Below are 13,079 nucleotides of genomic sequence, written 5' to 3' on the forward strand. Positions count from 1 at the left end.
GTTCAACAAGGCCAAGTATCTGGATCAGGGAATACCTAGCACAAATAGAGGCTGGGTGGAGCATGGATTGAGAGCAGGCATGAGGGGAAGAGCTGCTGGTGGATGAGAAGCTCAACATGAGCCAGCAATGCGTGCCTGTGGCCCAGAAAGCCAACCATACCCTGGGCTGCACCAGCAGCAGTACAGCCATCAGGGCGAGGGTGGGGATTCTCCTCCTCTGCTCTGCTCTGCTCTCCTGAGACCCCACCTGGAGTCCTGTTTTCCGGTGTGAGACCCCAGCGCAAGAAGGACATCGAAGTATAAGAACTAGTCTAGAGAGGCGCCACTAAGATGATCAAGGGGCTGGAGAATCTCTCCTGTGAAGACAAGCTGAGGGAGTTGGGGTTGTTCAGCCTGAAGAAGAGAAGGCTCCAGGGAGGCCTTATAGTGGCCTTCCACTACCTAAAGGGCGCTGCAGAAAATCTGGGGAGGGACTCTTTGTCAGGGGGTAGAAGAGGTGTTAGAAAGGGTAATGGCTTTAAACTACAAGAGGGTAGATTTAGATTAGATATAAGGAGGAAATTCTTCACTCGGAGGGTGGTGAGGCCCTGGCACAGGCTGCCGGGAGAAGTTGGGGATGGCCCATCCCTGGAAGTGTTCAAGGTCAGGCTGGATGGGGCTTTGGGGTCTGGTGAAAGGTGCCATGGTGTGGGAGTTGTAACAGGATGGTCTTTAGGGTCCCTGCCAACCCAAACCATTCTGTGATTATCTGATTCTATAAAAGGCACAGTCTAATGGAGTGGAGGGTGACGATCCCGGTGGCCTGAAAGTGGTGTGGTGATGAAATGCAATGGTGAGGGAAGGTGCCTGTGTGCCAGCAGCTTTTCCCATGTTTTCCTTGTTCCCTGCTTTCCCAGGTGTCTCTCTGAGCTTGGTGAATGGCACAAACCGATGTGAGGGGCGCATAGAGATCTACCGCAATGGGAGCCAGGGCACGGTGTGTGACGACGGCTGGGACCTCAATGATGCCCACGTTGTGTGCAGGCAGCTGGAATGCGGCTATGCTGTTTCTGCACTCGGAAATGCCTATTTTGGACAAGGCAGTGGCAGTATTTACCTGGACGATGTGCAGTGCACAGGGAATGAGTCCTCCCTGTTTGAGTGTAGGAGCTCTGGCTGGGGCGTCCACAACTGTGGGCACTATGAAGACGCAGGTGTTGTCTGCTCAGGTAGTGTTGGTTTTCCTCCATCAATCATAGTGCGCTTTCATAAATTGCCCCTACTTTGCCTGACATGGAGATCATTCGGAGACACTCTTGCCGTTTCTGTTTTGCTCTGTTCCCATGCTGGATGCCCGTGCTGAGACCCCCACGCTCTGCATAGCCAGTGCGACTGGGCAGCAGCAAATTCACCATTGCTGGGAGCAAACCTGATCATGCACCTTCCTCCCAAAGTCCCTCACTTGCTTCTTTCTCTTTCTTCCTCAGGAGCTATAAATTCCACAACGAGCCCATATCCCACCACAACTCCAGGTACGTCTGCAACTCCCGTGGCTCCTTTCTGTGCATTCTTCTCGGGCGGCACTGGTTAGCAGCCCAAGCAGCTTGGCGGTCTGACGCTGCCCAGTGCCCGGTTTGGATGGGCAGAAGGGCAGTGCTGGTAGCCGCACGCACCAGGGCAGGGCATGGTGCTATCCCTGGGGCTGTCGTGTGCCTTGCCTGCAGGCATGGAGAGTGGAAAGCTTCACAAGAGATTGTGCTTTGTTCCTCAAGATGTATCTCTTCAGGGATAATATTCCTCACTTGTGATTTTGGACTACACTTTTTAGTAGCCCAGTTTGGTGGTTGGATAAATACCTCAAACCCTGTTTCTACTCCAGTTTTAATTACTCTATGTGTGTTTGCATTTTTCACTATTTTCCTGTGCATATATTTTGATTTCTTTTAGTTACTAATGCATAGACTGGAATTGTAGTAATTACATTCTTTAATTTATTCCATATAATTAATTATTTTTTCTTCTTTAATCCTACACACTCTCCTCTATGACTCAGTTTCTTCTGGGGATAGATTTCAGCCTCTGTTGATTTTGTTTCTGACCTTTTCTATACCTTGTATTATTTGGGCCAGTGTCTCTTTCTGTCTCTTGTACACATATATATCTTAAGTTCACCAGCTTCAAAGTAGTACAGAAGAGTCAGAATTCGTTGATTAAATCACCCTTGTAGTCTCAGTTAGAAGAACATATCCATCCAGTTTCTCTAGAGACTTTACCATCAGTTGCTATGGCTTGGGTACATAAAATATATATTTATTTGTTCATAGGCAAATCTATGTGAATCACATCTGTATGTTTTTTTTTTTTTCAGCTAGAAAATATTTTTGTGGTGGCTTATTGTCAAGATCCTCCGGAACAATTCAGAGTCCTTTTTATCCTTCAAATTATCCAGATAATGCAAATTGTTTGTGGGAAATACAAGTGATGAATAACTTCCGCATTATGATCACATTTAGAAGCATTCAGTAAGTAAATTTCTTGTTGCTCGGGCACTAAATAGGGCCCAAATCTCAACTGAAAGCACAATTCCCAAGTGTGTTTCCAATACTTATAAAGGAATTTTAAATATTATCTGGAAATTGTGTGAATGCAGTATCTTATTTTATTGTTCAGCGCTTGAAAACTGAAGTTTACCGAATGTGTTTACCCTATATTCATGTTGCTTCCTCAGGTTGCAAGGTGGATGCCAGAATGACTATATTGAGATCTATGATGGGCCACCCAATACTTCTCCTCTGCTTCGAAGAATTTGTTCTGGGTATAACGTTGCCTACACATCATCCTCAAACCTAATGACCATCAGATTTCACAGCGACTCCAGATATTCAAGTAGCGGGTTTTATGCTGAATATCGATCCTTTCCAGCAGATCAGAGTACCAGTAAGTTTCCTTCACTTAATAATGTTTTCTTTGCTAAAAGGCTTTTATACCCTGATTTTATTTGCCAGATAAGTATTTGTTGACATTGTTGAGCCGCTCCCACAAAGATGATATTCCTTCTTGAATTTCATAACTAGTTATTGACTGATCACTTTCAGACAATAATTACTTTTTACTTTAAAAAAGACTTTCAATTATGTAATTAGTTGCCCTTAGATGTTTCCTATGATGGTCAGTCTAAACTTATCTTTCTTCGTACCACCTCATTACTTGCACTTTTTTTTTTTTATCCTTGTGGACAAATTTTCACAGAATCATAGAAATATTGGTTAGAAAGGCTATCTGCAATTTTCCTACTCCAACTTTTCCAAGCAGAGCTATTACCTACACCATATCAGCTCCATTAAGCATTTATCTAACAATGAAGGCAAAACTGGATCTTGAGCTGCTGAGGTTTGTCAGAGACTATTCATATCTAAGCATAAAGTGTAAAAGTAAGTGTTCTGGTTAATGAATTCTCTCCCCTAAACGGTAGTAGCTTTTGCATTTGGTGAAGTTTTAACATGTAAGCATTATCAATTACCTGAATTCATTAATAATTCATATTTTCTTCACTAGCCCTTGTGTGCTTGCCAACATATATGCATGCAGTTATAGAAAGGAGCTATCTCCAGTCACAGGGCTACTCAGCGTGGAGCACCAGCTTGTCTGATTCTTCTTGTAGACCAACAATTACATCGACTCAGGTTATATTCAACATTCCATACAACAGCTGTGGTACACGTAGACAGGTGGGTGTCGATGTATTCTTGAGAGGTCTCCAGGTCTGGGCACAGAAATTTAATAGACATTTGGGAAACTGCCAAAAATCACAAGGGGCATTGTGGTCCAATGGTATTCAAAACACAGAAAAGAAGCATGTGTTTTGGGAGACTAAGGTCCGTTAAACATTCCTACTTGTCCTTCCCAAGTATTAGGTAGTCTCTGTATCTATTTCAGAGTGATGTTCTAGAGAAGAAAATGTAGGATAGAGTTGAGTGAACAATCCCATCCAGGATGCTTTGGGTTTTTGTGTATGACGTATGAGGAAAAACATCTTCACTGTGAGGGTGACAGAGCACTGAAAGAGGTTGCCCAGAGAGGTTGTGGAGTGATCCTGTGCAATGTGCTTTAGGTGACCCTGCTTGAGCAGGTGGGTTGGACTAGACGATCTCCAGAGGTCCCTTCCAACCTCAACCATTCTGTGATTATGTGATTCTGTGGCAAGTTCTTTCTGAATAATACGAGGACCTGGCACATACAGAAGTTTATACTGCACAGTGTGAACATGACTGCATGTATTAATTTTGCACTTATCTAATGTGTTGAACAGGGCGACAATGAAACGATCACCTATTCCAATGTGATAAGAGCATCTGTTTCTGATTCCATCATCAAGAGGCAAAAGGACCTTCAGTTGCACATTAACTGCAAAATGCTGCAGAACACCTGGGTGCAAGTAATGTACATTGCTGATAATGACACTGTTAATGTCACTGAAACCCAATACAGTAGATACAATGTGAACCTGACATTCTACAATTCCTCATCGTTCCTGTGGCCAGTGCATGACTTTCCTTACTACGTTGACCTGAATCAGAATTTGTTCCTTCAAGCTTCTCTTTACAGCTCTGACACAAATCTGGTGTTGTTCGTGGATACATGTGTGGCATCACCTGATCCTAATAATTTTACAACAATGAAATATGAATTAATCAGAAGTGGGTAAGAACTTTCTTAGGAATTATTTTAAATCTGTGTACACAGTTCTTAAAGTTCTTCACTTATGAAAGAGGTAATTTAGTGCCAGTGTACATTGGTTGCAATTCTCAATACAAACGCAATTCTAAGAAAGATTTTCTGGCAAAGCCTGAATAAAATTAAATATGACAATTGAAATTCTATTCAGAATTTGCAGTAAAGCACTGAGGTCTGAACTTGTTTCTGACATAGATGAGTGAAGAATTTCCTCCTTATATCTAACCTAAATATACCCTCTTTTAGTTTAAAGCCATTACCCCTTGTCCTATCATTGTATTCCCTGACAAAAAGTCCCTCCCCAGCTTTCCAGTAGGCCCCTTTAGGTATTGGAAGGTTCTCAGGAGCCTTCTATTACGCTGTTTTGCAACAATGTTATTCAAATATTGTTAATGATATCTAGAGAATGATAACCAGAACACAACATAGTCTATTCAGAAAGAAAGCAAATTCCTTAGACTTTTCTTGCTATTCCAAAAATCTAGGACATTTTGCTTGATTTGCTACAAAATGTGACTTTTGATAAAACAGTTGTGGTGTCTTGTAAGGAACGCAAAACAGACAAGGAGATAGAAGCATAAAAGTGTGCCTCTTGGAGTCCCATTTTCTTCTAGGAAGGAAAGGCCTATGCTAATTTATTTCCCTCCTGTGCTAGGTAGGATTTGAATCTTTCTGCCTCCTGGGAGGGTGTTGATATTGGTAACCTTAGCAAGGTAGGAGTGTAGTAACCTACCACTAAGCTGGAAGGTTACAGCATGTATCAGGCTTAAATGTCCCAGTGTCTATTGCCTGCCAAGTGAATGGCTTCCTTTTCACACGTTATGTGAATCTGAGAAAGGTTTTCCTCTTGTTGGGATTTCTTTAGATTTTTCTTTTTTTTTTTTTTTTTTTTTTGTAAAAATACATATTCATTAAGCTTTGTGAGCAGGACACTCTCACAGGAGATGGAGCAAATACATTCTGATCTTTTTCCAGTTATTTTTTATTCATGTATTATAGAACTGTGTCAAACAGAAATGTATTGACTGAATGTTAAATCGATAATATCCATCTATAAATATGGGTGTTGGGATATCATTGCAGTCTAAAATAAACCGTGAGGACTGTTAGGTCTTTATTAGGCAAATGAGCAGTGAAATATTTTTGGAGATAAAAAAGTAATTAATGACAACTTTGAAATATTCTGGGGTAACAGCTGTGGGTGAATCATTTCACGGTTGTTAAATTTATCTGGAATGACCAAGATCTAGTTTGGGTAATTGCAAAGGCTAGTCACTGATAGAAAGAGAAACTCTGTGACAAGAAAGTTAACATAACAACTTGCTCTGTGAAATGTGGAAATATTTGACATCTGTCAAGTGTTGGGACAAGTGTTGAGCAAGATACAGTTGGGACAGGTGTTGAGCACAGTACTCTGCAAACACCGAAGGACTAGAGAGCCTATTGCTTGCCTATGATGATATGTATCAGAATAACTTTTGTTCTTCCAGGGTAGAAATAGGCCCTTTCTGCTTCTGCAACAACCTGCAGGTAACCCTGTTAGCAAATGCAGAACAGGTCTTCACCTGTACCTTAAACACAGAAGACAGCAGAACTACAAGTTATTTTTCAGCTATTCATGTTTACAAGAACTTTGTTGAGTTATGAAATGTATATATTTTGATTGAAATCACTGGCACTGCTACATGTTTTTGCCTTTTATTTTCTCTTGCTAAAAACATACTTTTGTTAAAAATCCTTTTGAGTTCCCTTATAGTCTTACCTTTTGGTTTTATATCTGAACCTGAAGCATATTGCACAGAGATAGTGTAACAGTGTTTCTGGTTAAGACAACTAATCTGTTACTTTCATATCTCTCTCTAGGTGTGTCAAAGATCCTACCTACTCTTCTTACTATTCACCATACAGAAGTGTCAGTCGTTTTACCTTTAATGCATTTTCATTTGTTGGACGATACCCGTCAGTCTTCCTGCAGTGTGAGCTGGTGGTGTGCAGGCAAAATGACTATTCTTCCCGCTGCTATCAAGGCTGTGTTAACAGGTTCAAGAGGAATGCAGGATCTTCGCAGGAAAAAATGAGTGTTATTGTTGGACCTATTCAGCTTCAGGAGGCTCCCACTGAGAACAGAAATGCTGGTATTGGTAAATAACTTCCACTTGTATTTAATGCAGAACTCTCTATGTTGCTGTGCATTTACATATCAGTTCAGAAATCTAGTTCTGAAATATGCCTTTGCTGGTTTATTCACAACTCTGCTATAATTATTATGGGCAACTTATTTTTTTTTTTAAAATAATGGATATAAAATTGTTTTATAATGTTTACAGACTATTTCCTTTTTATCTTAGATCAACTATTTATTCTGCATGTGTCAAATGGCAATTGATTAAGTTCTGGAAGAGAAATGAGATGTAACCCATCTACCTGCAGGATCTGTATTAGATTCTCAATGCTGTCCCTGCCTGATTTGCATATCTCTTATTTATTAGTGAACAATCTATAGGTCCCCTTGAAAATGTTTTCCAGTGTCCTATAGCTGGTGTTTCTACTGTCAGGAAATAGCATCTTATGGTCTTAAAGTGTAATCATTATAAGTTCTTAGTTGCTTCATAATTTCTTGCCGTAATCTTTACTTGTTTGGTACGGCCACGGGATCATTTGTTAATGTGTGATAAAGCAATTTGTTTTCTGATCATATCCACATTGCAACATTTTATATCAATTTCTCTTTGCCTCACTAACTTTGAGATTAACCAGCTCAGTAAACAAATCCACTCTATTTGCCAAAGCCACTCTATTTGCTCTCTTCTGCACAGATCTGGCCTCTAACATCCAGGAGAGAGGGGAGTCTGAGAGCTTAGCGCCTGCTGCTAGCTCTCATGTTCCTCTGGCTGTGACCACCGTGGTGCTGGCAGCTGCCATCCTCACCGTGGGAGGATTTCTTCTGAAGCGCAAACTGCAGGAACCCACCCCGTACCAGATAATGTGAGAGGTGACCAAACATCTGCAGGTGGAGGGTGCAATTTGAACATTTCAGCGCATCTCAACTGAGCTCCTACTTTGAAAGTCTGTCTCAGGAGACTGATTTGGGTGGCTTGAGAAGGAATAGAAGTGATTTCTTTTGCCGTGCTTATATGCATATAAAGCATATGGTAGTGTTTTACTGATATGAGATACTCTGGAGAGTAATCCAAGAAAAATATTTATTTTGGGTAAAAGTATCTCTGTAATCAGCCATAAGCAAAAATACACACTTTGCATATAAGAAATTGCTCCAGTACAACTTTCCCTGTTTTGAGGGACATGGTTCTTCACATTTAGGTGTTTCTCTGAAAAAATGTAGACCATTTCTGAGCCTTTGTATAGAGGATGAATATGATCAAACCTGTTATGTAAATGTGTAATTAATAAAAACAAAAGAGAAAACATTTTTAGAGCAATATTTTGTGTATTTGCAAATGCTTTTCCTATGTGTTTGAGCTCCCAGCTAAAACATTTTCAGACTGAAGAACATGATTTCTGACAAAGTGAATTTGCCAAGCAATGATACGTGCTCTCGTTCTTACGCATTTCTAAATCTGTAGTGGTGGGTGGAAGAGAGAGTGTACGTAAGTTGCCATAAGGAAGTGTCACTGGTCTCCTATCCCCTTGCGAAAACAAATTAAAAACGATAATAAAGGAAAAACCTGTTTGGAAGAACTCACTTACTATGGTGGAAAGGTCACTGGTGTTTGATTGAGAAATGCACCTCTTTAGACATTCTTATTTTCTTGTGAGCTGTGAAAGAGAAATATTTGTTGGGAACAACATAATGTACTGTGCTTGGGGTGGGCCAGAGACCAAGTAGTGACCTATACTCCAGCGTTACATCGTGTCATGACGTGGAGGATGTGGGCAGCTCAGTGCTCATTTCAGCCTGTATTTTAATCATTTCAGCCTGTATTATTTCTTCCTATAAACTGCCTTTTCTAGGTGACCCAAGGTAGGCATCTTCCCACATCTCCATGCTGTGGAAAAGGGACTTTACAAGGTGGGACTGGCATTGCCCACAGAGAATGGAAAGGAATTTTATTGCCTGCACATGAGGAGCAAGGACTGAGGAACATCCTCCCCTCCTCTACTTACAGCTACATTTGAAGGGCAGAGCAATCAGGAAGCTGGATTACCTTTCATCTAGTCCTGTTGTGCAGCCTAGAGATTACCCAGACTTGGAGGTGCTCAGCATAGCAGACCCTTTCCTGGTCTTGGAGTTTTCTGCCTCGCTAGAAGAGGACCTTCCCCTCTGTTCTTCCCAAATGTGTTGTTTTCTCTCCTGCACCAGCTCCCTTTATGGCCTTGCAGCTGCAGTTGTGCTACTCCACCATTTTCAGGGCATAGCCTAATGGCACTTTTTCTATTTCGCAGTCCCAGAGTACCTTTGTGATCAGACTAGCAGAAAGATCCTAGGCCTAGGGTGTTGATGCCTCCCATCTGTAACATGCCTGTACTGTTCAGAACTGAGTCTTCCCATGCTATGCCTGTGCCAGGGTTTCCAGATGTGGATATATGAGAATTATACCAGAATACAAGGAAGAAATACCAAGTTCAGTGGTTTCCATATTAAATGTTTCTGCAGAAAACACTGCTAAACTACTCAACCATTTGGTGTCTCAGAATCATTCTCCTTAACTCCCCTCACCTTCTGTAATCCACAAACAGTGTCGATAATGCAGAGTTCAAGAAAACTGGAATTGGTGAGGAAAAAAAGGTCATGTTCTAAAGTAAATGTGCTTGGTGAAAGGCCCCTCTGCGAAGAACCTTCCCTCCCACCTCCTGTCCTACCACATTCAGGAGTTTTTCTAGTGGAAAATCCAGTTGATTTGACTCTCACCTGTAGATGGTTTTGATCTGCTTGCCTCCTCACCATTAAACAAATGCAAATGGATTTGTAATGACATTTTTCATGTGACACAGGCAACAGAGCCCAAGAGGCCATCAAGAAACCCAATAAATAAGACTAAGCCACCTCATTGGATCATAACTCAAGCATTCAGACTATTGTTCCTTTGTGCAGAAGTCTGTGGATACCCTCATTCCATTGTAGATGGTTTTTGGGTAGTCATGAATGAAAGCTGATTAATATTCTATGTCCTTTCAATGGTTTTCATCTGAACCTCACAAAAGTTAATATGTCTGCAGAAGTCTCCTGCAGAAATAGGCAGCAGAACTGTTTTCAAAGCTTAATGGATCTTCTTTCACAGACTAATGTGCTGAAAAAACATTTAAAGCTGCTAGAAAAGTCCTACAGGTACTACAAAGAAAATATGGATTAGTACAAGAGACATATCTACCCAATGGGAAGGATGAAAACATGCTTTGTATGGTATTTGAATTAATTAATTTAATTTAATCTGAACACTGCGTTTATCTATTACTACTGTGCAGATGGTTTGATAATTAAGATCTCTAGAAATATGTAGATCTTTGACATTTGTAGCAAAGGATTAATTAGTGAAGAATGTACTGGTAAATTAGTAATCTGTGTTGTTCCTTTACCTGGACAGCTACGTGGGTATTTTTTCCATTTGAACCATCAGGGAACCATTTGTCTGCTCCCCTTCCTCCCCTGCCTTTTCAGTTATTACAAGAGTTTGGAGAAGAATTGCTATCCATCACTTATTCTTGCTTCACCGATTGCGGTGTTTGGTTGGTCAGCCAATATACTGTATTTTTCCTGCTTCTTGCCAAGTTGTCAAAACCAGAAAAATATGAATAGTGAATACGAAGTCTTGGGTACATTTCCTCATTCATGTACAAATGTGGTTGTTTGGATAAAGAAGAAATATATTTACCCTTCGTTTATGTTTGCTTTCAAGGCTTCCAACATTATATTTGGCCTCTTGTGTCTTGCACTTCCTTCTTCCATTCCAATAATGCTGGCCTTTGTGGAAAGATCTTCTCAGTCATTCTGTTGGGCTCCTGGACTTCAGTCTTCTTCCTTGATGACTCCCCCTGGTTGCAATAAATTTGTATATGACAAGAATTGTGCCACAGATTTTGACTCCTGGTAATGCCATCCAAGCCATGGTGGCTGTAGAAGTAAGAATCAAGATGAAGAACAATATTTTGGCTCTGCAATCTTAGGATGGTCATCAGCCTTTTATTTTAAAATAGTTAGAACACAATCAAACAGGAAAGTAGCCACACTGGCAAGAGAATCATGAGTGAGAAATAACCATTATTTTATGCTATGGAAAAGCTTTGTATTCATTCTGCAAAGAACAACAGAGAAGTAATAGTCTCTGTGCAAAATTAAACAGGAATATATTAACAGAAATTCTTAGATCTGAATCATTTTTTTTCATTTAATGGTTCAAAAGATAAGAGGAAAGTTTAGAACAGATTTAAGTTGCAACCTATGTAATTTACCTAAATATGCGTAGAATCCACTGATTTTTCTGCCTGATTTTCACAAAAAGTTATCTGCTGATCCTGATTCTCTTGACAGTTTCTTGCCACCTAAGCTTCACAGTGAACAGAGTATGAGTTTTGACTTGAACTTAAAATGTCAGGAAGGAATAGGTTCATATTGGGGCTGCACGTGTTCACTTCAGCAGCAAGGTTCTTCTGATGTCTCAAAGATTTGCTTATAAAGCTTGGCTCAGTCTCTCTAATTGTCTGGAGCAATTTGCCCACATAGTATGGCAAAGTATGTATCGCACATTATGGCATGAGATCCTCTCTGCTTATGGATGAGGTTCTCAAGCATGTAAACTAGCAAGCAAGGCTTCACGCCTCTATGAGGTCTGCTTCTCCTTGCATCAACTCTCCTTCCCCATGTCCTGGACTGGTAGCTCAGCCCCTGACCACTAATTGCCCACTCTCCTTTCTCCATGTCTCCACCATGTTGCCTCTGTAGGGGTTTCTAGAGAGCGCCAGTGGCTCCCTTCCAGTGGCACCAAGAGGCTGCAGCCACCTGCTAACTTAACCCTCTTGTTGGATCTATTGCCCATGGCAGAGGCGTTGATATTGTGGTGCAGCTAGCAATTTTGATAGGACCAAACTATCTTGATTAGGTGTCTCTTGGTCATCACGTTACGTTCAGCAACAGCCACTGTTCTCATGGGTTATGTTCGGAGACCCCCCAGTCATGCTTGAACATGGTGTTTTCTTACTATATTTGAAGTATGCCAAAGCTGTAAGACATTCATGGCTCTCCAGGAAGCTTGTCTTACTAGCTGGAACCAAGCTATGAAGCCCTCTAACTACTTTGCTGGAGGAAGCCTGTTTCAATTTTAAGCTCCCACTACCTTCCGCGGACCTGTCAAGAAATCTCCCCATAGAAGAAAAATATGAGATTCATCAGCCAAAAAGGTATCTTTGGATAAGAGCTCATTTTGTTTGTACAATGAGATGATTGTAACACCTATGGTAGCATAAATATTTCCTTCCAGGCAGTGGAAAATGTTACTCTTGAGATATTATCTTAATGCAGAAACCAGGATGTTACAAAATATTGAATAACAAATCAAACGTATTTTTGTTTCAGATCATAGTACCATGATCATTTTATCATCCTCCTGTAGAAAAAGAGATCGATAAAGCCACTCCCCTTCAGAAATAGAGACTATAAATTCTGATGGTCCTTTTTGTCAACAACTCTTGATAAGATGGGTACCATTATGATATTGATGTGCCTATTCTTTTTTGGCCCAGCAGTTCTGGAGGCCAGATCAGGTAAAGCACTTAGACTTGTTCCAGGGCACATAGAAAATAAAATATAAAGACTGTTGATTCCATAGATAGAACTGGCATAGAAAATAAAATATAAGGACTGTTGATTCCATAAATAGAAATGGCATTCATGCTGGTATCAGTTTGGGCAAAAGATTAAAGGTGAAATTAAAAGAGAAATTAACAGTTTTAGTAGAATGGAACTGTGCTTAATCAGTGTAAATGATAAGAATGATTTAAAACATTTAATTGAGGGATAGTTCTTGTCTTAGTGTCTTGAATCCTTGCTAGAATTGTGTCTATGAGTATGTTATACATGTGTGATTCTTCCAGTTACAGAAATTTGATCTAAGAATTATGGAAGAACAGATTTGTTTTTCACTAAAATGTATAATTATTCCAGAGTATACGTACGCGTACATATGCTACAGGTAAAATATTGCTTGCATTATTTGAATCTTCTTTGACATACAGTTTAGTGAAATATAATAAGAGGTTAATTTTCATAATCTATCACTGTGGATAAATGAGTGACAGATAAAAATAATCAAAGTCATGAAACGATTTTCGTTCAACTTTCTTTTTGTCATTGTCTTTTTTCTTACATGATAGTTTCTATCTCCTAAGCGACTTAGATGGCTTTGAGCTAAGTA

The 13,079-nt window shown here is 40.3% G+C and overlaps 2 protein-coding genes across 2 annotated transcripts in view; both read left to right on the forward strand.

The window, feature by feature from the left end:
* The window catches only part of LOC310902327 (scavenger receptor cysteine-rich domain-containing protein DMBT1-like), a 48,480-nt gene that overhangs the window by 11,059 nt on the left and 24,342 nt on the right, over positions 1–13,079 (forward strand). The gene's annotated exons all lie outside the window — the stretch shown is intronic.
* Positions 64–8,735, forward strand: LOC310902349 (scavenger receptor cysteine-rich domain-containing protein DMBT1-like). Its single transcript, XM_083843736.1, has 8 exons — positions 64–1,208; positions 1,467–1,511; positions 2,348–2,501; positions 2,708–2,916; positions 3,535–3,707; positions 4,289–4,680; positions 6,577–6,854; positions 7,530–8,735. Exons 1-8 carry the CDS (start codon positions 830–832, stop codon positions 7,700–7,702), a joined length of 1,803 nt encoding a protein of 600 aa, XP_083699862.1. The 5' UTR covers positions 64–829; the 3' UTR covers positions 7,703–8,735.

The sequence above is a fragment of the Anser anser genome (assembly GCF_964211835.1).
Source record: "Anser anser genome assembly, chromosome: 7".
In the NCBI taxonomy this organism is placed as follows: domain Eukaryota; kingdom Metazoa; phylum Chordata; class Aves; order Anseriformes; family Anatidae; genus Anser; species Anser anser.